The sequence below is a fragment of the Zootoca vivipara genome, chromosome 13, assembly GCF_963506605.1.
Source record: "Zootoca vivipara chromosome 13, rZooViv1.1, whole genome shotgun sequence".
NCBI classification, from domain to species: domain Eukaryota; kingdom Metazoa; phylum Chordata; class Lepidosauria; order Squamata; family Lacertidae; genus Zootoca; species Zootoca vivipara.
In genome coordinates this window covers 31,033,919-31,060,057 of record NC_083288.1, presented here as the reverse complement: position 1 = coordinate 31,060,057, position 26,139 = coordinate 31,033,919, and the positions used below count along the sequence as shown (strand labels likewise).

Sequence of the window (26,139 nt, the reverse complement as noted above, 5' to 3'; positions counted from 1 at the left end):
CCCAAGAAAGTTTATGCCATAGTAAAATTGTTAAGTCTTCAAGGCGCCATGAGATTCTTTAATATGCCTTAGTTGAGCTCAAACCCAGGAACTAGATGTTCAGGAATTAGATGTTCAGAAACAGAAAATCTGGTAAAACTTATTTTTGCACCATTTAAAGGACAGTCAGCTTACTGCAGTACTACAGTTGTTCTAGGGGCTTTTTTCTTTTTTCAAAAAAAAAAAGGTATGTGAAGCAGCAGCTTTTAAATCTGTTGACAGGGATTGCATTGACAACACTGATCACACTCACACAAGCACTGAATGAAGCATTAGTTGTTTCTCATTTTAATTTTTATTTCCAGTTTCAAATTTTCTACAAGAAAAACAATAAAAAAATAGAAAACTCTAGAAGTTGTCAAGCTCCCTGACATGCCAGTTCACTACAGAAACAGGGCTCTGTTCCTGGGTCACTACGGAGATAACATACTGGCACTGGGTTGCTTGCTTGCTACGCACACAAGAGACTGTAGCACCTGGTTGCTATGGAGACAAGGCCCCAACACAGGTGCTTGGAAGTCCCCTTAGGCCAAGAGTGGCTGGTGCGGCCTGCCTTGCCTCTGTGGCACTCAACAGGGTAAACAGGCTAATGGAGATAGGGCTCCTGTGTCATTAAAGGGGGGGGGATTTTGAAAGGGCCAGCTTCTCCCGCCATAGCAGCACCACCACGGAGAGGGAAAGCTGCGCCCACATAAATGCTCCCCTTTTTACAAAAACGGTATACACCACAGGTGTCTTGTTCCCTACGGGGCCTCCTATCAACCCTATGTTTGTGCCAACAACGAGGTCCAATTTCTCAGACAGTGGCACCGACAGGAAGCAGCATGAAGCCCAGAACTGAGGCGAGAACAAGGCATTGGAATCCAATGGACTCCAGCCACCTCACCCCAAAACCCTGTTTGACTAAAAAAAGACTTTTAACAGCATCACTGCCCCTTAACCAATTCCACACCCCAGCCGTTATCACAGCTTCTCCCTTCTACATCCCCCCCAAGGTTGGCACTTTTCCTGACAGGCCTTCTGTACCGTTAACAGCTCCGTGACAGAGAAGATCTGCACCTCTTGAATTTCCACCTGCCTCGCTGCTATTAAAGACACAGAAACCTGTTTCCAAAAAGACAACCCTACTACCTTCTATGTTGACACCTCTCAACAGCCTGTCATTTGTGGAGTGGCATCTTACTAGCTGCCTCTTCTGGTCTCTGCATCTCTATACTACAAATGTAAACAGGTCTGAAACTGGTTCAACTGTCTTGTGAAGCTGCCTTTTATTGCGCAGGACTATTTATTGGTCCATCGAGCCCCATGTTTTCTGCTTTAATTGGCCGTGTCCGTTCAAGGTCTCCGGCAGCGGCCTTTCCGAGCCCTGCCTCTTTTGGCTAGAGATAAAAGGGACTGAACCTGGGACCTTAATGCATGCAAAGCATGGGCTCTAGCACTAAGCTAGGGGCTATCCAAGACCCTCCCTGTGAACTCTGGGAAGCGTAGATTCGTAGGGTGCTTGAGAATTCTTTATTAGAGATTGCTGCTTCATAGAAAGGAGCTACAGTTCCCAGGGTCCCTTGCTTGAGAGCTGCCATGACAGTTAAACAGGCTCGAAACTGGCTTATATATGCAGAGTAGATGTACTCAGGCCTGCACTGGCTCCAGCTGCAATTCCATGAGGCCTTGGCCTGTCTTAGATGTCTCCTGGTGTGGACCCTTTTGGACCTTGGGGCCAGACAATTCCTCCTCAGCTCTTGGCTCTTCCGAGTCTTGCGACAGGCTCTCCCAATCTTGGTTAGCTGGTGCAGCTCCAGGAGAGAGGCTGGCAACTATTGCTCGATCGGGCGTCCTCTTCCCGCGGGGCAACTCAGGCCTGGGAAGTTCTCCCTGGTCTTCCGAATACCAGAGGTTCTGAAGTTTGGTCATCTCCCCCTTTGGACTTAGAGACTCGGGTGCTTTCAGCTGGGGGCTCTGGGGTTCGGGCAGCTCCTCCTCTGCCACCCCCCGGGGTTTAGGGGCAGTGTGAGAGCAGCGGCGGGTTCGGGCTTTCCGGCTGTGGTGGACTTGGAGGTGTAATTCCATGAGCTCAGGAGCCGAGGTGGCAAAGGGGCAGAACTGGCAGCGGTGGAGGGCTCCTCCCGCCAAAGCCGGGCGCAGTGACAGGTCCAGGGGCTGGAAGTCGGTCTTCCCGTTGAGCAGCGGCTTGCGGCGGGATGGGCGGGACCGAGCTGTGCCCAAGCTCCCGAGAGACAGGAAGGGCCCGTGGCTCTTGGTGAGCTGCGTGGTGGGAAAGGCAGGGACTGTGGTGGGAGCGAGGGGGATGTGGCACCGTTCCAGTGTTCCTGCCGCAGCAGCTGCTGCAGCCGCAGCGCTCTTCTGCTCCCGATGATGGCGTTGCAAGTGGTACTTGAGAGATCCAGACTGTGTACCAGCATAGTCACAGTGAGGGCATTTGTACGGGCGCTCACCTGCAAGGAGAAATGGTAGAGGCAAGTTGGAAAGGCAGCAAACAAGTGTTGTTTCTCTTTTCCTAGACAGTTGACTTTGGACCTGGCAGCCCTTGGTTCAAGCTCCACCTCTGAGACAAACTAACTGAGGGACTTTGGGTGAATCATTCTCTCTCAGTTTCCCCAAACTATAAAGCAGGAATAAAGGCAACCCTGCAGAGTTGTGCGAAAAGCACCAACCATCTACAGTGCGATCTTCAGATCAGAATCTTACTATTCGTCCAGTGTTGAAGAAAACACAGGGAAGGCCCTACTTCAAGTTCTACCTGTTGAGGAGGTTAAATCAATGAATAGGCAGAACAGGGCCTTTGGGTTGTGGCATCACAACTTTGCATTTCCTCTCTAAGGTGGAGAGCCTCACAAGGAACCAACAGACAAAATATGAAACATCCTTGCAAATAAGTCAGTCTGGTGTGGTGAGTGTTTTCAGTCCCCTGCAAGGAAGCTCCCACGGACCAGCCACTGTCTCTTAGCCTAACCTATCCCGCAAGGTTGTTGGGAGAATAAAATGGAGACAACAACTATGTGAGCTACTTTGAGCTCCTTGAAGAAAAGGTGGGATATAAAATGTAATAATAATAAATAAATGCCCCCCAAAGTTGTTAGCCCCAAAACATTTCATCAGCCTACTAATCTAGTTCACCATTTTAATTGGTGCTTTTATACACAACTACTGTAGTTGGCCTGGCCATGTGTTGCTATGGCTCATCCCTGTGACTGCCCTCACACTGTTCTGAAACATGAGCTATTCTGCCCCCTCCTCCCCCCACCCCCAGCTCATCCCTGTGATTGGCCCCACCCTGTCCCGACCCATGGCCTATCCCAGCCCCTTGGCCCAGTCTACAAAGCTGAGCTGAGATGCTGTGGAGAGGGAAGGTTTCCTAGCTGCAGTACCAGTGTAGCCGTCTCTAGAGGGCGCTGTTTTGCAACCTCTCCTGTGCTCCCAGCATCCCCAGCTGTCTGAGTTTTGTGTTCAAGAAGAGTGGGTTTTACCTGCTTCCAAAACGTTTGGAAGTGAAGGCACGGCTTCCAACTGGCTGCAGGAAGCTTCTGCAGCCAATCGGAAGCCGCGGAAGCCCCGTCAGACATTCGGGTTCCAAAGAACGTTTGCAAACCGGAACACTGACTTCCAGGTTTGCGGCGTTCGGGAGCCAAAAGGTTTAACTTGCAATGCGTTTGTCAACCAAGGTACAACTGTACAGAGGTCTGAGCTGCCTCAGATGGTATCAGGTCCCACCCGTGTGGTATTGCTCATTTCCACCAGTTTAGGCAAACCCTACCCCACTGTTGCCGCATCTTGATCTTACCTGTGTGGACGCGGAGGTGCACCTTTAGATGGTGGGAGGATCTGAAGGACTTCCCACAGAACGGACAATCTTTCCCAGTGCCCCGCCGGGAGCCGTCCAGGCGCGACTGCCCCTGCATGTCTGGGGAAAACACAGCAAGAAGGAAAGGAGATTTTTAGTACGAGGGGACTGCAAGGTTTCGTGACCCTTCTCTGTATGGTTTACATATGATTTCTCTGCCCGCTTTGCTCTTCTTTAGAGCTATAGAAACATAGTCGTCGTCCTCCCCCCCAACATCCACAAGTGCTGCAGGTGTCTCACTTTTTCACCCCAACACAGATTACGCCTTCGAAGACAACCATGGCAACTACATTGCTAGGTCTGGATCTGTACCTAATTTGTCAGCTTTGTTTCAAAATGTAGCCCAACATAGTAGCTGCAAGAAATGATGACTGCTCAAAACGGGGGTGGGCGGGTTGTGAATTGAAAACAAACACCAACGATAGAAGATTGGCTTGGGTAAAGATTACACGGAACGCTTTAGAATAAAAAAAAATGCAGTCGTTCACAAACATCACACACACCATGCAGTGATGTGTCAAAAAATGGTGGTTTTTTAATGTTTTTGGAGACAGAAATAGGAGAAGAATCATGAAGTTGACTTTGATAGGTTGGTTTGAGGTTTTTTAAAGAGATATTCTGTTTGTTATATTAACATCTGACTGTGATGTCAGCTTTTCTGCTTCTTTTTTCTTAGTCATATGGCATATATATATATATATATATATATATATATATATATATATATTAATTTAATTTAAATTAAAATTGACTGGAAAAATTGATACTGCACCCTCACACGCCAAGTCTAAAATAAAAACCATTTGGTCAGCAACATGGTTTCACATTGGCTTGCTTCAAACCAACCATAGTTTGTCAGTTTAGATGACATAACAAGCTATGGTTAAGCAAAAGCTTTCCAACTCACCCTAATGAAAGAGCAGGAGAGGGAGAGCAGGGCCACAAGACCCTGAGGCTCACTTCAGCTCATTCACATCACCCCAAACTATGGTTTAGCTCAAACTTTTGCATGAAATGTGAACATGACCTTTATGTCTATTCCTATGCAGAAGAAGCGAGGGGTGGAAAGCACATTTGCTAGTTATTTCATTCCAAGTTGCTAGGCAACCTCACCATGCTTCCTTCCCTTTTCTTTCCTGTAAAGGTTTCTGCCAAAGGACAGGAGAAATAATATTTGTGGGTAGCTGAAAGTGAGAATGGCGGAAGTATTGGGTACTTGTCAGTATTGAGGACCAAGTTAGCTGTCTGACTGTTGGTTCATGTTGGTCTTGTGAGGAAGAAGAAATGCACACACACATACATACAAAGCACAAAATGAGCCCATGATTTTTTGGGAATGGTGAACATATTTTAATGCACCCTCCGGTGGAAAGAGATGGAATTTACTACACTAAACATAATAACCTCAAAGCCTAGTTTCCAATTACAGTACAGTATTCTAACCAGTGTGGTAAATCCCAGCTTTCGCCACCTGAGGGCATATTTAAGCAACACATCCACCATACAAAAATGACATGGTAAAATCACCTCATGGCGGTGACACAGCATGTGATTCATGCCTTACATTTTTTTTAAAAGAGCTAAACAATGTGGCAGACTTGAGAATTAGGACATTTCTACATCATAGGCTTAAAATGGCTTCATAGGCCTTTTCTCTAATCAGGAATTGGTAGGAACGGCTGTTCTGTGGAGGGAGGAGTTACAGGTTCCAGAAAAGTTCTCAGAACAATTATCACAGTTCCCCAGGTTTACTGGGAGAACAGCAAAACATTATGGACTCCGGAACAGTGGAACAATATAAAACAGATAAGCATTTGTTGTGCGGATATGTGCTTTGAAGGAATGTTGTAAAATCACTTGAGGAAACATTTATTTGCATCAGTGCAGTTTATTTCCTTCAAGAGACAAGAGTTTGAGTTTTCCTCATGCAGAATCTGGGTGTGGGTGCATGTGGGTGCTTATGCAGAAAGCTACAAGGTCTCATGACACCGACATCCCCTTGCCCAAACTTGTTTTAACTGGGAGGCAGAGGTGAGACACCATACAATCATGCAAAACTGTGTAGAGCAACGGGGAAATGTTTCAGCTACACCAATTAATATTTTGAATACTGAGAGCTATTGTTTGGGTCTCACGGAATTCTTGCTCATTCTGAGGTAAAATTCGTAGGTAACTGCATTCCAGGCTTGTTGCCCTTCCCAGAATTCCAGGCGTGATATCTTTACAAGGTTTTTGTTCGTTGGTTTATTTTGTATTTTATATTGTAATCACTCCGTTGTTTAGGCCAAAGTGGTGCCCTGTAGATATTTAAGGACTACAGTTCCTATCACCCCTGACCACTGGGCCATGCTGGCTGGGGCTGATGGGAACTGGTGTCCAAAAGCAACTGGTCAACTCCATGTTGGCTATCCCTTTAGGCTAGTTACTTAAATGTTTTAAATAATTTAGTAGCAGCCTATTTGGTGGGATGCGCTCTGATATCCATGGCATCATCAGCCTCCTGTGCAGTTTTGTTAGAGGGCCTGGAGGAAAGGTAGACATCAGTAAATACTGTACATGGGTCTTCTGCCTTGGATGCTACCCAATAGTGGCAACCATGTCGCTGCTAAACACCATTATTTTAAACATATGGTTTTGTTAAGCATTTTCCATCCAGTATGTTGCTTCAGTGCTGGGTTTGGCCTACCGATACAATTCTATTAGTTTATTCCTGACCTTTATTCATATCTGTCAACTGGACATATCCCTTAATCTCTTCCTCCACCCCTCACACATATCCTTTTATACAACAGAGGGGGAAATGCAGTTTTCAGCTAAAACCAGCCTAGCTATGGAATGTAACCCACCCACATCCTCATTTTTTATTTTGCTAGAGGAAGCTCAAAAACAGGGGTTGGTCTAGAATCTGAGGTTGCTTTGTGATATGTGAGACCCACTTTGGTAACCCCCACAAAAAACCCACCCAAATCCCAAAGCAGCTATGCTCTGCTTGTCCATACTTGCCCTTTTCCTCCTGGGTCAGCAGAGAAGGACTGGTGTTGGCTGCTGTGGAGGCTCTGACATTTGTGGGGAGCCAGTGTCCTGCGAGAAGGTGAGAGCCCAGAGACTGCCCCTTGCTCCACTCCCTCTCTCGGGACAGGTGGCTCTGTCGGTGCAAGGCCATCTGTTGGAATGTGCCGAAGGTCCGGGTGCAATCTGGGCAGCGGTGGCTCCCTCCTGGGTCCTCTCTCGCCAGCTTGGAACCTCCTGCGTAAGAGCGCTCTCTCCACTGCTGGCCACTCTCCACCGCCCGAGCCGTGGCCTGCAGCCGCTCGGCGCAGCTGGCATCGCCGTAGCCCAAGAAATTGCCCGTGCTGGCCTTATCCGTGGGCCGAGGGGAGAGGAGGGAAGGGTAGAGGGCCTCGCAGCCGACGAGTAAGCTTTGGGCAGACCGGCCTGGGCCGGGCCCTCTTTGTTCGCTCTGGAGGCCTAGCTTGCTGAGATGAACCTTCATGTGGTTCTTGAGGAACCACGGCTCCTTGAAGCCACGCCCACACACCTGGCACTTGTGGTCAAAGGAGTCTTTGTGCTTCCGCATGTGACCCTTGAGGAACCAGGACTGGGTGAAGGCCTGGCCGCAAACCTGGCAGCGGAACTCAGTGGGTGTGGCGGCTGAGGGAGTGGCAGGGGCAGAGGCTGGAGGGGCAGGCGGGGCGGCTGCAGCGGGGACAGGGGCAGGAGGGGTGGGCGGCCGGGCGGCTGGGAGCCCATGGGCTTGCTGGTTGTGCCACTGGAGTTCCACCTCCTGGGCGGCGGCAAAGGAGCACTGTCCACACTTGTAGGGCTGGTGGAGGATGCGGAGGTGACGGTCCCGCTCGCCGACGGTGCGGAACTTGCCCTTGCAGAAAGGGCAGCGGAAAGTGGGCAGGGGTGGAGGCGGAGCAGGGGCAGCTTGTTCTTCTTCCTCCTCCTCCTCTTCTTCCTCCTCTTCCTCCTCCTCCTCCTTCTCCTCTTGCCCCCGCAAAAGCGCCCGCTCCTCCAGCTCAAGCAGCAGGCGGCTCTGGTGGCTGAGGCGGGTGCGTGCCTCAGGGCAGTGGGAGCGCAAGTGGAGGCGCAGGCTGGCACGCTGCCCTGCCCGGTGGCCGCAGTAGGGGCAGGTGAGAGGGGAGGAGCTGGTGTGGATGCGCGTGTGCAGGGCCAGGATGCTGTTGAAGCGGAACCGCTTGCCGCAGATGGGGCACGGGTATGGGCGGGCCTCGCCCCCGGGTCCCCCCGGCCCGTTGGAGTAGCGTTGCAGGTCCAGCTCCCCATTGAAAGCCAGGGTGTCCGCTCCATCACAGGAAGAAGAGGAGGAGGATGGGGAAGAGAGGGTCACACTGGCTGAGTGGGCAGAAGGCAACTGGTAATCTGCACCCTGCAGGAACGAGAAGGAGGGGAAAGGCAGTGGGAGCCTCAGCATGGAATGACACACACCCTGCAAAAATAATAACAATCCTCTTTCACACCACTGCTGTTCCAGTGTATCTAAACAGCTCACTGCTGGAGGAAGGAGCGAATGAAGCTAAATCTTTATACACAGAGCAGTTGGCCAGCCAGCCAGCCTGCAGACACCCTTCCCTGCTACTCCATGCAAGCTCCTAGGGGAAGCAGACAAGGCCATCTATGTTGCTACAAAAGCAGCCTGCAAACTAGCAGGTGATAACACAGCCACGTGGTATTCCCTCATATGAAGGCCAAGCTCTGCTTGTACTTAAGCGGGAAAGGGGTGGATCAAGGGTCTCTTCCAGCAACGGGTGCCCAAACCTAATCCTTTGCCACAGTGGAGGTTGAAAAACCATAGGCTGAAAGCCAATCGATCTATAGGGACGTCATGCTGAGGGAGCTTCGCTGGGAACCCAACAAGGGGAAAGAGCAGTAAGACCCATTGCTGGGACTAGAGATAAAGCCGAAGTTCTCTAGAGCTAGGCTAGTAAAAGAACCTTGAATGGCCCATAGACACCAAAGGAGAAATGACCTTTACAACCCCATAATCTTTCTCCGCATTTTACCCCAATTGCTGGCTTCCTCTGCCCCAGTAGGGAACAGTTTTCCCCTCTTGAATGTGATGGAACAATGGGGCTTCATTACATTCCAAAAGACTCTTTGACAGGAGATGAGCTTCCACCTCCTTTCAGCTTTTGCCCATTCTCCTGTTCCTGCTCCAACTGGAATGTGTCCCACCCCCATGCCAACGGACACCAGCTGCCCTGTGGGAAGGAACAAGAGCTTACAAGGCAGGTGTAAGAACATAAAGTGTCCTGCTGGTTCATACCTCCTCTCATAGTTGCCCATGGGAAGCCCTTAAGAATGCTGAAGAAGAAGGCATTAGAGGCTTCTCCTGTCCCAAGTGGACTGTCCTTCCCCACCCCAAACAAAAAAACATCCTACCAAATGACACCAGCTGCCCTGTGGGAAGGATCCTGATGAACTGCTATGCTAGGATACTATTTGGCTGTAATTTCATTGCTATATTTTGATTTGAATGTAGCCTGCCTGGGAAGGATTTGTATCAAAGGTGGAAAATAAAACAATTCAACTGTCTCTCTGTGCGTGTAGAGCCTCCCCTATTAAAAGTAATAAAGTCATGTCATTCCATTACATCCATTAGAAGGCGAATGGAAGTAATTTTTCCAGGCTTTGACTTTCAGCTTGGAAAAAATTATACAAGATCTTCCCATTTGAAGGAGGGAGGGAGGAGAGAGATTGGAGAAAGAAGATCCTACTTTCCAAACTAATTCATGATAAGCCTGGGAGAGCTTACCCATCTCTAGCCCAGACGTGTGGCTGATATGCAAGGGCATTTAAGTCCCTCTCCTAGGCAGCCACACCTAACCCTGGTCTTCAGGCTTACCTCCATGATGCTCCTGATCACATGCTTCAGTCGTTGATTGATGAAAGGGCAGCACGTAGGATGTGACCTGACATCTCACACCTGACATGAGCTGCAGGAAAGGGGAGAAACGGAAGGGCTTTAGCTCAGAGGTCGAACATCTGATTTGCATGCAGAAGGTCCCAGGTTTAATCCTCAACATATCCAGACAGGGATAGGAAACACTCCCTTGCCTGAAACCCTGGAAAGCAGCTGCCAGCCAATTCTGAGCTAGATGGGACTTGGTATATCAGGCAGCTTCTCATGTTCCTACTAAAAAAAGAATTTTAATAAGAAAAGCTCAGGCCTTCTGCGCACAGTTGCCATTTTGCAGTGCTCACTATTTGACGAATGCCATTAATTTTTCATTCACAAGGACTTAATCTGTGCCACATCCAGAGAGCAATCTGGGTACATTTCTGCTGCCGAGGCTTAACCCTGGAACTTATACAGTGTAGGACTAAAGTACCCCTGGATTTGCCCAGGGTGCATTTTGCTCACCACTGAGTATGTAGAGCAGGGAACGGAACCCTGCAAGTTGGGACTCCCAACTCCCATTGACCGCAGCCAGCATAACCAATGGGCAGGTGGGAGTTTTAGCCCACAACGTTGGGAAGACCCCATCATGCTCCCCAATCCTGACATAAGAGACCCCAAACATCAGGGGAAGGGGTTCAAGTGCAGAGAGATTTGTTCCCAGGTTGACATGAGTTTGAGTATGTATCCCCCCCCCTAATTTCCACATGCAATGTGCATGATTTAAGTTGGATGATTTAACCTGTTTTAGGAACCAGAGAGTAAGGTGAGAAAGTTGTAAACCTTGAGCTGACAGCACAGTGGTCCTTATTCTATCTCTATGGAACAGAGCCTTTGGAACCTTGCAAGAATTTTGCCCATGTTGTGTCTCGGACCAGCATTCCTGGGGATGCTAAAGCAGGACTGGTCCAGCAGTAAGATGAAGAAAGGAAGAAAGCCAAGCCAGGTAATACACTGCCAGTTTGCAATGGAGATTTTTGTCTGCCATGCAGCTTGGTGCCTCTGAAGCAGAAAACAGGGTGTAGCCATGGCTTCTCTTCACTGCTGCCCCTCCCTTGGCCCTGCCCAACCTCTCTTTTCCCACCTTCTGCAGCAGGAAATTATTTCACCACCCTGCAAGCCAAAAGACAGAGTGAGAGGCAGGAGAAGTGTGGGAAAAGCCTCAACTGCATCTTCTTTCACTGCAGAGTTTGTACAAAGTCTGACAAGAATGCAGGGAAGGGCAAAACATCCCTGGGGGGAATTTATTTCCTGATCTGACTGCCTGTCGAATCCGTCAAAACTTACCCCAATGAATCATCCAAAGGAAAATTTGTGGGGTAAAGGTAGGGGCGCTTGGTTTGGCTCAATGGGGTCTCCAGCTCACAGGCTGGGTGCATCCCTCCAAGACATCCCATGCAGCCTCTCCTTCTGGGCCCCACACCCTCAACTTCTATGCTGACTGCGGAGAGCTCATTGGAGGAAGGGGTGGGATACAAATAGGCAAAGTGTGTGTTAACAACTCCCATACCATGAAATGTCTCTCAGTGCTTCACAGTACAAGTGCTTGCACGTAAAACATCCCATTGTTTTTGCAGAGTTCAGCAGAACATGCACCCACGGCTCCGAATAACAGAAAACCTACGCTTCCACAGAAGCTAATAAAAACAGAAACACTTGGCTCTGCAGTTCATGAAATAGAAACATAAATGCATAACTCTATAGGGCGTTCTTTGGGCTTCTGCGAGCACCATTTCAAGATATTCCAGCTCAAAAGGAATAAATTCGGACCATGCACATAAGAAAAAACCAAAACAGCTGTGCTCTGCACCCTACTCCTTTCCTGACAACCATTAGTTGACCTACTATGATGTCAGGGAATGTTCACAAACATTCAAGTGTCCAAGGGTGTCCACTTCTGTGAGGGCAATTAAACTTTGGCTGTGAGGAACATTTTGCTCAGGGCAAAGGCCAGTAGGGGCGAAAAGCTCTTGCAGGGTGGGGGGGAATACAAGACAGAGTGGCTGAAGAAAAGGAAACGGGGCTAGGAAGCACAGCTCTAAGGGAGAGAGGAGCAGAGACAGAGATGTGAGAAGACAATGCCAGACGTTGAGGAGAAAGATCAAGCAAAACTGGGTGGGGATAGAGGAACTGACACAGTGCTGGTTGCCACCTTTTTTAAAAAAAAATGACAAGAAGCTCCATAGATTAATAGCTTTATTTTACCTCAAGTCTGAAATCCTGATGATGCAGAAGACAAATGCCAGGGAACTGCACACCAAGATACAGACATGTGATATGCCCCAATACCATAAGCAGGTGTGGTCTGATCAACATGTTTACCCAAACCTCGCTCCCACTCTGCCTGAGGCAAGGCTGTCATCTTCTTACAATTCTATGCATGTGGAAGTCAAGCTATAATTTATGGGGGGAAAACACCCCACGATATATGGATTCTTTCGAACGTCCTTTCTCCTGAAGCAGATGCAATCAAGCACAGCCCTCCTATCCCATTTCTCTCTCTCTTTCCCCCCTCTCCCCACCAGAAGACAATAACTGGAGAAAATATATGGTTACTTTCAGAGGGCCGCCTCCCAAAAGTATCAGGAACCACTGGAAGGAGGTGCATTGAAATTCAGCCTTCCTTCAGTTTTTCTCACTCTGGCTTACATCAGGCTTTGAAGGGTCACTGGGCAAAATTTCCTTACTGGGCCTGGGGAGAGGGGATGTGGTTGGGGGGGGGGAAGAGTCCCAAAGGTCCAGACTGACACTTGGAGGGCCACATTTGGCCCCGAGACCTACGGCTCCCCACCCCTGCCTGTAGATTGCAGCAAGTGATGGCGGTGGCAGTGGGGTAAGGCTAGCTGGTGAGGGAGGTTGTGTGTTTGTGGGTGTTCTCCTCTCATTCCCTGCAATAGTTTCCTCCCTGGAAAAGGGAAGAGAAGACTGACAAAATCCTTGAAAAATTGGCTCTGCCAGAGCCCAGCTATTTAAAATATTTTACCAAGCTCAGTATGTATGGATGCATTAAGGCAGCCAAGTCTTCAACGTGATGACTGTAAATATCATGTTAGGAATCCAGGAAACAGGATGAGCAGCTGGCTCTTCCTACTACTTATTCCCTCGCTCTGAAATGGGCCCTCTACACAGCTTTCAGGCATGCCCTGCTCCTACAAAGCCCACAACCCTAATTCAGAAGGAGAGGGGGGGGGACTTACAAGTGCATTTATGCAACAGCTGGCTTAACAAGTCATTTTATTTTATTTTTATTGCATCTGTTGCCCCCCTCCCCAACGTCAAAGAAGCTCGCAGGCAGAAAGTACCGTACCTGGATTTCTTCCTGCCTTTTTATGAACACAACAAGCCCTATTGGCTGTTGTGAAGCAGTAAGTTTCACAACTGAATGAAGATTTGAACCCAGATCTCTGCAAGCCTAACTCTTTAACCACTACACCACAGCAATTCTCCCATTCCCTCCTCCCCAAAGCCTGTAGTTTTGTGAGGGTAGCAAGGGATCTCTTAAAAAAGAAAACAAAAAGCTTCTTTTGCACCCTCACCCAACTTGCAACTCCTAGATTTTTTAGGAGAAACCCTAGCTATTATAGTGACATAAATCCTACAGCGTCTTGAGGATCTGACCCATCCAGTCTGATTTGGAATTAGAGCTGGGCTTCAGGGCTAATTTGATTATAGAGGGGTTTGAAGCTGGTAGTAGGTTTGATCTGGGATCTTCATTACAAAGTGAGTGGCTTGGGATATGACCTTTCTCTTTCCCCAAAGCAGTAGCCTTCAATGGGATGCAGGGATGGTGTGGTGAAACAATCCCTGCGCAAATTGGGTTAGCAGCTCACCTGACTCTACTGTCCTTAGAAGAGCAGGGATGGGACAAAGAGGGTGATCCTTGGGCCAAGCCCCCTCCATGATGTCATTGCTCTGATGAACTAAGCACAATTGGTGCATCCCAGCTGGCTCTTATCCTCCCAGTTGAAGGTAACAAAACACCAGCAGAATCGTAAGATAGGATCTTGCATTAATTAATCTGAAATGAACAACCACCTCTTGGTTCTGTACTCACAATTACAAGCAGGAACTGGAATCTTCACTTCAACCATAAAAATGAAAACTCACCCCGTTAATCACACTGATTTACGGAAACAATAGGTTGGTTAAATCGTGTGAAGAGGTAGCAAGTCCCAAGTATATCACTTTAAGTGTGTGTGCCTTAAAACCCCCGCGTTCTAAGGGAAATGTCCAAATGCAATTTTACAGCTTGCAAGCACCTTCTTAGAAAAGGAAGCAGCTTTGATTTGTGCAGAAGCCAGCAAAAAAAGGACTATATAACAAGAAGCAAGGTGGTCCAAGGCGTGCAGATTCAAAACAGTTGGCTTTGGTGAACAGGAGGGGGGCAGAAACCTTAGATGACGTTCACTGTAAGTTTGGCATGTGTGAATCAGAGCTGTGAATTCAGTTATCATGTGACACCCCTCCTCCCCTCCGGAAGGGCAACAGACCTCACAGAAGAAAAGAGAGCAACTATGAGAAACGTCTGTCTGGAGTTGATAGTCACACTGGAAAGGCAATACCTTTCACAGAACTGGCTTCCTGTGCACGTGGTTGAAAGCTTCCTGCACCTACAAAAGCCAGCAGATCAGGGAGGTTCGGCTTGAGCTCTTCATATCTAGTTCCCTTGCTGAAAGAAATCTTTTCCTATGGATGGACATTCAGTCTTGCCACCTACAATCTGGAGTGAGCGAGCCCAGGAACAGTTTTGTCAACACACCTGCTGTTTATAGAAATAATTCACAGCTAAAGACATGTGCCATAGCACCTGGTAGAAAAAAAAAGGAGATTATAACCTTTAACAAGTAAAATTTAACCACAGCATTCATACAGCATCATAAGATTATGCATGTGAACAATACTTCTTCCTTAATCCTGCAGCCATCACCATCATTAGTAGCAGAGGTAGTACTAATAACCATAGTAATATTTCTAGAATCCCTATAAAGGCTACACATTTTACATAAAAATAACCCATAGGCTCTGCCCTCAGGTTTATAATTTAGTTAAGACTTCTCTGGGAATGCACTTCACTTCTGATGGCAACTGTGTATGTATGTATCTTTCACAGCTTTTACACTCTCTGTAACACAGATTGCAATTCTTATCCCAAAGGAACCATGGTATCCTTAAAGCTTCTTAGGGGACCTCTTCTACGCTACTGCAAATTCCTATTTGTTTTATACCAGTTTAGCTGTCAAAGCTCTCCACCTCCAGGAATCATGGGAATTGTAGTCTAACAAGAATACTGACTTCTGAGCCCTAGCATTCCTAACAGAACTACAGTTCCCAGGGTTTGTGCAACGGATGGGGAACAGCATGACTATTTATAACCGTTGGTGGCACTGTGGGTTAATCCACAGAATCTAGGGCTTGCTGATCAGAAGGTCGGCGGTTCGAATCCCTGCAACGGGGTGAGCTCCCGTTGCTCGGTCTCAGCTCCTGCCCACCTAGCAGTTCGAAAGCACATCAAAGTGCAAGTAGATAAATAGGGACCGCTCTGGCGGGAAGGTAAACGGCGTTTCCGTGCGCTGCTCTGGTTCGCCAGAAGCAGCTTTGTCATGCTGGCCACATGACCCGGAAGCTGTCTGCGGACAAACCCCGGCTCCCTCGGCCTATAGAGCGAGATGAGCGCCGCAACCCCAGAGTCGGACACGACTGGACCAGATGGTCAGGGGCCCCTTTACCTTTAAGGCTGTGCTAGAGAAATGTCCTCATTACTCAAGGATAGGGGACAGAGAAAGGGCAGAACTCCTCAATGCCTTCTTTGCCTCAGTCTTCTCCAAGAAAGAAAACAACGCCCGACCTGAAGAATATGGAGCAGATGATTCAGCAGGGGAAACACAGCCCAGAATAAGTAAGGAGGTAGTACAAGAATACTTGGCTAGTTTAGATGTATTCAAGTCTCCAGGGCCAGATGAACTACATCCAAGAGTATTAAAAGAACTGGCAGAGGTGATTTCAGAACCACTGGCAATAATCTTTGAAAATTCCTGGAGAACAGGCGAAGTTCCAGCAGACTGGAGGAGGGCAAATGTTGTCCCTATTTTCAAAAAGGGGAAAAGAGAGGACCCAAACAATTACCGCCCAGTCAGCCTGACATCAATACCAGGAAAGATTCTAGAGCAGATCATTAAGCAAACAGTCTGTGAGCACCTAGAAAGAAACTCTGTGATCACTAAAAGTCAGCATGGGTTCCTGAAAAATAAGTCATGTCAGACTAATCTGATCTCATTTTTTGACAGAATTACAAGCCTGGTAGATGAAGGGAACGTTGTGGATGTAGCCTATCTTGATTTCAGCAAGGCCTTTGACAAGGTGCCCCATGATATTCTTGTAAAGAAGCTGGTAAAATGTGGGCTAGACAATGCTACCATTCAGTGGATTTGTAACTGGCTTACTGACCGAACCCAAAGGGTGCTCATCAATGGCTCCTCCTCATCCTGGAGAGTAGTGACTAGTGGGGTGCCACAGGGTTCTGTCTTGGGCCCAGTCCTGTTCAACATCTTTATCAATGACTTGGATGATGGGCTTGAGGGCATCCTGAGCAAGTTTGCAGATGACACCAAATTGGGAGGGGTGGCTAACACCCCAGAGGACAGGATCACACTTCAGAATGACCTTAACAGATTAGACAACTGGGCCAAAGCAAACAAGATGAATTTTAACAAAGAGAAATGTAAAGTACTACACTTGGGCAAAAAAAATGAAAGGCACAAATACAGGATGGGAGACACCTGGCTTGAGAGCAGTACATGTGAAAAGGATCTAGGAGTCTTGGTAGACCACAAACTTGACATGAGTCAGCAGTGTGATGCAGCAGCTAAAAAAGCCAATGCAATTCTGGGCTGCATCAATAGGAGTATAGCATCTAGATCAAGGGAAGTAATAGTACCACTGTATTCTGCTCTGGTCAGACCTCACCTGGAGTACTGTGTCCAGTTCTGGGCACCACAGTTCAAGAAGGATACTGATAAGCTGGAACGTGTCCAGAAGAGGGCAACCAAAATGGTCAAAGGCCTGGAAACGATGCCTTATGAGGAACGGCTTAGGGAGCTGGGTATGTTTAGCCTGGAGAAGAGAAGGTTAAGGGGTGATATGATAACCATGTTCAAATATATAAAAGGATGTCATATAGAGGAGGGAGAAAGGTTGTTTTCTGCTGCTCCAGAGAAGCGGACACGGAGCAACGGATTCAAACTACAAGAAAGAAAATTCCACCTAAACATTAGGAAGAACTTCCTGACAGTAAGAGCTGTTCGGCAGTGGAATTTGCTGCCAAGGAGTGTGGTGGAGTCTCCTTCTTTGGAGGTCTTTAAGCAGAGGCTTGACAGGCATATGTCAAGAATGCTTTGATAGTGTTTCCTGCTTGGCAGGGGGTTGGACTGGATGGCCCTTGTGGTCTCTTCCAACTCTATGATTCTATGATTCTATGATTCTATGATTCTATGATTCTATAGCAACCCTTCAACTCTCCATAAACACTGGCCCGTTACACGTTCAAGGGGTGAATCAGGGGTTGAAGGAATTGAAATGAGATTTGACAACCTGTGGCAAAATCAGAGACTCTTTGACTCCTATGTCACTCTGGGCTAACAGGTCATGTAAACTAAAACAGGGTTGTGATTGCTGCTAGGTGGAGTTCAGTGTGCCTCAGAGCAAATGTAGCAACTTTTGAATGAATTGAGACAGTAAGCAAGAGTGAGAAGAGACTCCCTGGAATTCTTTGCTTGTGTAGACAAAGAATATTATTTCAGATATTATTTCAGAGTAACAAACTCGGGATAACATAACCTTGTATGAACAAGCCCTAAAATGGTTCACATAGACTGAGTAAGTAAGCAATCATATGAGAAGCATAGAAACATTTCTCAGACGGGAAAAAAGACTCTGTCTTGCCCAACTTTTTATTATTGTCTACAAGAGTTCTGTGCAACCTGAAAGCTTGCCATCTTGAAAGGCATGCAGTCTTATAGTTTACCATACTGGCTAATTATTTCCTTGCAAACTCTCTTCAAAAGAGGGGACACTTGCCCAATGGGCAGACCTCAATCTTGTTTGTTAAGAGCCTCTGATAAGGCAGGTCTGCCCTGTATTCTCATGTGGTGGCAGGGAGAGCTGAGGGTAGCTTGCTGTGACTAGTGTAAGAGACACTCTGCACATCCTCCGAGGCACTCTTTTCTTTGCTATTAAGAACTAATAACAGAGTGCCTTGGACGATGTGCAGAGTGTCTCTTACACATGATTGTGCCCTGAGGCATATAAAAACAGGTTCTAACACTAAGCCGTGATTTTGGAACAGCACACCAGGTACTATCATGACACCTTTTTTTATAGAACATTCCCTTGCTTATAATGGTGGGTCTAGCTTGCAGAGAAAATATTACAGGCCTATTCTTCCACTAAGTATTGCCAAAATCAAGCAGGAGGCCTTGTTCTCTTGCAGCAATGCAAGGCTGGTGGTATTCATAAGCCTGCATAAAAGATAGCTGATTCATTTTGGCACCTTGCCATGCTGGGCCTATAGCAGTACCCAAATGACTAATCTTTTTTTTCACACACACACACACACACACACTCCATGAAGTCTTTTGGGCCTACTCAGTGTTAGGGAGGCAGACAGTCCTGTCTTGCTTGTTTGTGATGGGGAGGGAGAGGTACATGATAATGTAGTGCAACTGTACCTAACGGTGGTGTGTGTGTTGGGTGCCCATTTAGTCTTATTCAGAAACAAACAAGATGGCTGCTTCTTAGGGGAAGGCACCCTAAGGAAAAATGGGGCAGCTTTTCAAGGTTCCCCGGGGTCCCAGGAATAGGGATGGCGGCTGCCAGGCCTCAAGCCAACTCTCGCCAACTTCGAGGCCACGATGGAGTATAGAGGGGGGGAGGAGAGGGGAAAATATATCCATGGGAGCAGGCCAGTCCCCTCAGTCACACCACAGCCCCGCTTTGGCGTGTGAGACGAGACAAGAGAGTGACTGTCCCAGCAAGACACAGAGCTGACCCCCCCTTCCCGCCCCACACACCCTGAACAAAGGGAGCAGCTGCCTGAGCAAATGCTCCAGTGCACATTCCAGTGGGGGGGGTAGGGGTTAGGATGAGTAAAGGGGGCTGTTCCAGTGATTAAGGGCTACCAAGTCATCCCCCTTTAGACACCCCTCTCTCCCCACTTAAGTTTCAAGCTTCTGAGAGTCATAACTTAATAATCTTGGGTCAGTACATCGGAGGACAGCCCCCCCCCCGTGTGCATTCCATTTAGTGCCACTGAAAGGGTACAGAAATGTGGGATTGTGGGACAGCTCGGAACAACCCTTACAAAGTATGTGGGGCGGGGAGAGGGAGATGCCCTAGAGATGGAATGAGAGCATGGCCCTCTGGCCCTCGTCGCTGCAACACCAGCCGCGATACACTCCCGCCCCACCGCACCCCACCCCGCCACCCCTCATGGCTCCGAGCCACCTGCTATAGGAACCCCCCTCCCTTCCTCCCGCAGAAGCGACTTCACCCCATATGGCCCCAACGGGCCCACACCACCACCACCCCCGCGCCACATTTCCCCCTACTCGGATTTCTGAAGCAGAACCCCCCTTCTAAGTTGCAATCACAGTCACGTGGCTGGGGAGTTGCGGGGGGGGGGAGAGAGAGACGACGAGGAATAGTGGGGCTGGGGTTGGGGGTGGGGAGAGAAGGATCTATTAGAAAGACATGGAGGAAATCGACCGGGTCATTCGGGGATAACGAAGCCTGAGGCCGAGGCCGGGCGGTTTCCGCGCGCTGCCGAGGCGGTGCGCAACCCCACAGCTTGGCCCGGTTGCAGCCCCGCGGCCGGGTGACTTGCCCCCCACCCCACCCCGCGACGAAGATCGGAGCACGGGCCTCGCTTCCCCTGCTGCCATGCACCTGCTCTGGGAGCCCCGGGGGTGGGGGGGAGAGAGGAGAGCCGAGTGGTCGGGCGGGTTTTCTGGGGAGGGGGGCGCACGGTGGGCGGGCGGACGGCGCGGCGCAGCGCAGCTACTCACCAAGGCGCACGGCGAGGCGGCGCGGAGGAGGAGGGGGGCGCTCCGGGGACCCGCCGCGTCGTCGGGGCTGGGCCGGGGCGAGCAGCCTCCCCGCCAGTGGGGCTCCCCCCTCTCCTCTTCTCTCCTCTTCGCCTTCCCTCTCTCTCTCACTCTCTCACTCTCTCTCCCTTCCTTCCTCCCTCCCTCTCTCTCGCTCCCTTCCTCCCTCCCTTCCATTGTACGGAGCCGCAGGCAGCGGCGGCGATTTGCATTTCTGAGCCTTGCGCGGCGAGGGATTGCCCGGCTCCATTGTGCGCTCTCGCTCGGCCGGGCGCGGAGGGGGCAGCCTTTCCCCGAGGGAGGGGGGCACTCTATGGGGGGGGGAGAGAGGGATATGGGGAAAGAGGCGCGCAGGGGCTAGGATTGCCACTGCTGCCTCTCTGCGCTCTGCTAGGCCGTGGATTGCAAAACGCAACGAAAATCGCCACGGGAGTGGAAGCAAGCGCTGGCCTGGCACGGCGAAGGGCAATCTGGATCTCCCTTGCCATGGTGGCAGGGAATAAGTAGGAAGAAGGAGCACTGTTTCAACGCGGGGCGGGGTGGGGGTGTGGATAGGTGGCAGCGAGAAGGGAACGGTGGGATGAAACCTACCCCATTAAGCCCCTAGAAAGATTCTGCCACGAGGATGGGTGGCACTGCCCTGGCACAACCCAAGTTGCCTGTGTATCCTAGTGGCCTGCGGAGGGACACAGCCTGCTCTGTGAACGATGTTTGACAGGGGGGGGGTCAGTGATAGTCAAGAATTTGCTGCCTGTGGCAGAGCCAAGCACACAGGGGCCGTAATAGAAGTAGATTAAGAGCCACTGTGTTGTGGCAGGATGCTGCTCTGCTGAGCCAGGGAGGAGGGAGAGCAGGGCACCATCTTGGCACAGACAAGTATTGTCTGCTCTGCTGTACACTAGTGGGTGGGCGGGAAGCCTGACGCAGTCTGCTCTTTTTGGTTGATGGAGTGTCATTTGCAGGGGTGGGTGGGGAGTAGCACACTGGCCTGGCACTAGCTAGACACAGCCTAGCTTTGTTCTGTGATGCCATGATAGAAAGGGGATGCTGGGTTGGCATGCCCAGCTTGGCAGAGCCTGTCCCTATCTATACAGCAGTGCCATGGCAGAGGAAGGTACTGTCTAGATTAGAAGCTTTTACGGATGTACAGCTAGCTGTTAAAGAGTCGAGATCCTGGCACTGTGAGCCATTTTGTGGCGAGGGCATGTGCCCAGTGGCATCGCCTGCTTTGTTGGATTGTGGTGGTGCAAGGAGACAGGGAAGGGCAAAATGCTAGCCTCTCTCCATCCCCAAAGCATAGGGGGAAAAGCAAGGTCTATGGGCACTGACAAGGAGAGGAAGAGCCGGGCTCTGTCAGGCTGCGTTTGCAGATAGGCACGCCTGGAATATTGGTCTCAGGCATGAGGCCTGCTAGATGGGCCTCTCACTGTTTAGCCACTCAGGTCAGTTCAGGGAAAGTGGGTAGGAACAGGAACATTCTGGTTGCCTAGCAACTACAGGTCAGGTTTTTATCCACCTCCTGTGTAGGCCTCAGAGAGAGTGGGAACAAGCCAAATACTTATAAGGACAGGAAAGCAGATGGGGGAGGGGGCTGTTTCAGCCTGGCATTGTTTCCCTCCCCTCATCAGGGTATGGGGGGGGGAGAGGCTCCAGCTAGGGCAGGCTAAAGGGTAAATGGCAGTATGGTGAAAAGGACCCTTTGTGGGGAGGGGCATGGGGATGAATGAAGGACCTCACTAAGCACACATGGGTGTAAATACACAAACAATCTAACCCTCCTTCCTCGTTCTATTGACTTCAGTGAGATATATGCCCCTGTGCGTATATCTGCAACCTTAAGTCATTGCTTTTAAAGGAGTTGGTTGAAGAAAGCCTTTTCTCCGGAATAACCTCCTCCAAATCAAGGGAAAAAATAGAGAATGGTGGGAGTAAGATGTTGAACCAATATTAAGCCCCTCAAGGGCAAGTGAAATTGGCCTAGAGATAAATATGTTCCGCCTTAAGCTGACAGAAAACCCAAGTTAAAAGTAGCAGGAAAGCAATTAATAGGGTAGCCGCTGCAACGAAAGAACAGAAATGACTAATACAGTTCAGCATGCTTTTTATAAAATAAGGTCTTGTTAGACAAACCTGACTGATTATTTTGACAAGATTACATGTTTGGCAAAGGTAACCATTAATTTACAGAGACCCAAGGGGTTTGCTTAGTACCTTATATGGCTTAGGTTCATGGGCAACAGTAGCTAAAAATCACTCTTCGAATGGGTTAAAAATTAGTTTGTTCCCATCGTATTTTAATTTTCCTATGAACACCTGTGCCTGAAGAACCAATCTGTGCAGCTTGCACAATTTTTACTTCTTTGATCCAGCATAGCTAGAACACCATATCTTCCCAGCCAGCAGAGCAGCCATTTGGAGAACCCTTTTAATGGGAATACTTGCAGTACCCGTACTTTCTCCTTTACTTGGGCTTCTACCTTCCCCAGGACCAACCTCAAATCCAACTTACTGTTGGCCCTTCCTCACCTTTTCCATTTCATAACACTAAAAACAATGTTGGTAATTTGAAGCCAGCACCTGTAAAGAGCTGCAGATGCCACAAAACTCAGGGCTGGAGCTCTGATTTTGAACACACACAGAAAATGCTTCTAATTGTGAAAACAGTCCCCTACCAAGATACCCTGAATTTTGAATCCACATCAGTTTACAGTAGCTAGACTTCACATATAGCAGGTGTGCTAAACTTATGTATGGATTGTACTGCTTCAGAGACTGGTGCAGGCAGGTGCTCATGTGACTAAATGCTCATCCAAATACAATTCCCTGTGCTTTGAGAACTAGTTTCTCAGAATGCCTGTCATGACAGGTTTTCTGTGTGCAGGGAATGTTAGCATGGAATAGCAGTCATGTGAATCCAGACACTACATATGATGATGACAGTGCCGTGTACAAACATGAAGCTGCCCAGTAACGTGAGAAGTGCATGATTTCAACAGCAAAAGGAGTGAATGGGTTAGGACTGCCAAGCATTCAGGGAGATAAACCACAGTCAGGGGTGGGTTCTGCACTTCTTACCCATTGATCACTTTTGCGGTTAAATTCAACATGTACACCTTTTCATACATAACAGGAGCAGTTCCGTGTTTAAACACATGGAACATTCATCATGTCTAGTTGGTCAAGTGGTACAGTGGTACCTCAGGTTAAGAACTGAAGTGTCTGTAACCCGAGGTACCACTGTACACCCCAGACACAGATTTACTACCGTACATACTCTCTTTCAAGAACTAAGTCTCATTTGTGCCTGCTTTGCATATTTGAAGCTGCTTTTCTGCATTATATTTTACTTTAGTGGTTAGGTCAAAGCACAAGCTAGCACCAGCCTCATCAAAAAGTGGTTGTAAATTGAGACATTCATTCCAATCCAACTGGAGGGAGGGTTGTAGAGCCACAGCTCTATAGTGGCAAGTTGGACAAAGGCATATATATCAGTGCTCTTGACATACATGGGGCTGATGAGGATTGGTAGGCCAGTATTTGAAGAGGTTGTAGTTAGCAGCCACTTTCAGTGTTCTGTGTGAAAGAATTCCTATGTTTCCTTACAAATCTGAAGAACTTTGCCTGGCCTATGCACCATTCTGACCTTACAAACATGTCTTCCATTATTACTACTGCTTCTGCATTTTTTCTGGTTCCCTATTAATGATTGTTTTTGAAGCAGTATAGTCCACACACAGTTAGTTGGATTGAGGCTACCTTAGTATCATAATTATTATTTATTACAGTAAATTTCTATACTGCCCTTCATCTGAAGCTCACAGGGTAGTTTTGCACTTAGTCACTGTTGAAATCAACGTGAAAAGTTGGTTATGACTCCTGATTTCAATGGGAACTAAGTGCCACTAACTTAGTCTCTATACACCCAAGTGAGTTTACTAACCCTTTTTCATGTGGGCAGGAGGAGTGTGTGATTTCTATATAAGAGGCCCCCGGTTTAAATCCAGCACAAGACCTGCCATAAAGAACAAGTTGGCTGAGCAACTCAAGTTACCAAAATCAGACCAAAGGTAGGCCATTTGTATCCAATAGAAGAGTCTGAATGAACAAAAACACCACATATTCAGCCACCTAACACAAAATATAGCACCATTTGTTAGAGATCAGTTCCTACAAGTCAGATTCCAAATGTCACAGACATTGCAGAAGGGTGTTTGCAGACCTCCAACAAGTAATCCAAAGAGAGGCAAAACACTCTTTCACAGCCCCTGTTGTTGTTTTTTCACTTTTCCCTCATACAGTAAGCCTGCAACTTAACCACATTTAACTTGTGCGCATTCAGCTTCACACACTTGGTAATAATTTTTTTAAAAAAATTAAAGGGAGGCGGAAAGAGGTTAGGCATCCAGGAAAAAAACTTTGGCAATTCCACCCACCATTGCACTCAAATGTGTTTTGACTATACATGACTTTGGCTTTAAATGCGATCCCTGGAATGTAACCCCCACATAAGTTGTGGGCTTACTGTATTCATAACAATGTGGTAGCATTACTGTGTGCAGAGACTTATCATCTCAAAAACAAACAAAAGCAATCAAAGGAGGGAAAAACTTCCCCAGGTGCAGCAGAATCATGATACAGCCCTCCTTGGATTCTGTGTTCTCAGACTGCAAACACATGAGTGTGGGAAGTAAACTTGACCAAGTATTCTTACTTGTCAAAACTCTCTACATATTTTAAGAAAACAGCACACCAGGGAGATGACTAAGTTTGAGCCCTTCTTGGCATACTAGTTGTTGTTTTTTATGTGGGGGTATGCAAACACACTACCCATCTGTGATCTAAAGTGGTATAGTCGTAGGAGAGCTCTATTATGTGAACCTCCACAACATTATGTATATTGCTGTATCATGCCTTTCCTCTCGGCTGGGGCTGCCTCTGAACTCCCTCTCTGGATGAAGGTGGTTTTGTGTCCTATAGTAATTCACCATGCAATCCAGACCCACCTTTCTTCTCCTTTTCCTCTTGGGCTAACCTGGACATAGTTTGGGGAGTGCATACTGTAGTTGCCTAGCAACTGCAGCCCAGATTCTTCCTTCCATCTCCCATCAAAATGATCAGAATACCAATTGGGCAAGAGACTGAAGCTGTGATCAGAGGTAGGGCACCAGGCAAATGAGCAGTTCAACACTGTCTGGAAACCACCCCACTTGATCAGTGACTCCACTGCGTTTCCTCCTAGTCTGCACTTTAGTTTGCGTCAGCCCAGAGCTCATTGGTTTGGCCTTCCTTGCCTAATACATAACCATTTCACTACCAACCACATTATCTTGGTCAAGAATCTCCACTATTTTGCAGCCGGAAAAAATGGTGGAAAAGGCACTGGATGGGTACTGCCAGGGATAGGACAGAGCCATCTCAAGGTAGATTGCAGCCCATGTCTGGGTGTTCCTGTGGGATGGTAGCAGAGGGGGGTGCATGGGACAGCCATCAGGAGTCTTGGTGGGAGCAGGTGATAGGACTGCTTGACATTGGTGCCCATTCATGCCCCATCTCCAAGGTTTGGTGGGGCTCAGACAGTTCTGTTCCCAGAGTTCCTGGGGTTTGAGTCCTGTCTTCCATGGCTGCCTGGGGAGAACAGCTTCCGGTGTAGACTCCACACCCAATGCTGCAAAAGAAATAGATGGGTGAGTGTCTAGATACAAAGAAAGACACCAAGTCTCTAAGTTTTTTTCTGGCTACCCAATATTCATCAAGTTTCTAGTCCTCATGAGCTGAATTTATACATGATTCTCTGCAACCCATCCTGGTCTAGTTAAATATAATCCATTATAAGCTCCAATAAGGACAGCATACAGGCCCTACTTCCCTGCAAAAAATAAAACTTAGCATTTTGTAGCTTGCTTTTTAAAGTATTTAAAGCACTTCACCTAGATTATCTCCAGGTTTGTTACAACAACCCTGCAAGGTAGATCAATATTATTTCCCCCAATTCTCACAGGTGGGGGGATGAGGCTGATAAACGGCAGTCACCCAGTAAGTCCATGCTTGAGGCAAAGTTTAAATCAGTGACTTGCCAGTTCACACTGTTAGCCATTACATTATGCTAGCTCTGTAGGGATTGGATTAATTTAAAAGAATTGTTGTAGCATTAAGACAACTGGATAGCCAGTGAGAACAGCACACAAGACAAAGAGAAGCTGCAGGATGGTGAAACACAGATA

General features: G+C 48.2%; 2 protein-coding genes across 6 annotated transcripts in view; both read right to left on the bottom strand.

The window, feature by feature from the left end:
* Window positions 1-315: 315 nt before the first annotated feature.
* Window positions 316-21,910, bottom strand: ZNF219 (zinc finger protein 219). 3 transcript variants are annotated; one of them, XM_035136076.2, is made up of 5 exons: window positions 19,880-21,910; window positions 9,768-9,858; window positions 6,902-8,291; window positions 3,839-3,958; window positions 316-2,492 (listed from the first exon to the last, which is right to left on the bottom strand). In XM_035136076.2, the coding sequence occupies exons 2-5, from the start codon at window positions 9,771-9,773 to the stop codon at window positions 1,669-1,671; spliced, it is 2,340 nt and encodes a 779-aa protein (XP_034991967.2). In that variant the 5' UTR covers window positions 9,774-9,858; window positions 19,880-21,910; the 3' UTR covers window positions 316-1,668. The 3 variants fall into 3 exon arrangements, with proteins under 3 accessions (XP_034991967.2, XP_034991970.2, XP_034991969.2); XM_035136079.2 differs by lacking the exon at window positions 19,880-21,910 and adding an exon at window positions 14,384-15,594; XM_035136078.2 differs by lacking the exon at window positions 19,880-21,910 and having other exon boundaries at window positions 9,768-15,594.
* A 92-nt stretch (window positions 21,911-22,002) lies between these two features.
* ARHGEF40 (Rho guanine nucleotide exchange factor 40) overlaps window positions 22,003-26,139 on the bottom strand; it is a 39,500-nt gene continuing 35,363 nt past the window's right edge. For all 3 annotated transcript variants that reach the window (XM_035135312.2, XM_035135311.2, XM_035135309.2), the window contains one exon: window positions 22,003-25,583. In XM_035135312.2, coding sequence (XP_034991203.2) covers window positions 25,488-25,583 — 96 coding nt within the window. In that variant the 3' untranslated portion in view covers window positions 22,003-25,487. The remainder of the gene's footprint in view (window positions 25,584-26,139) is intronic.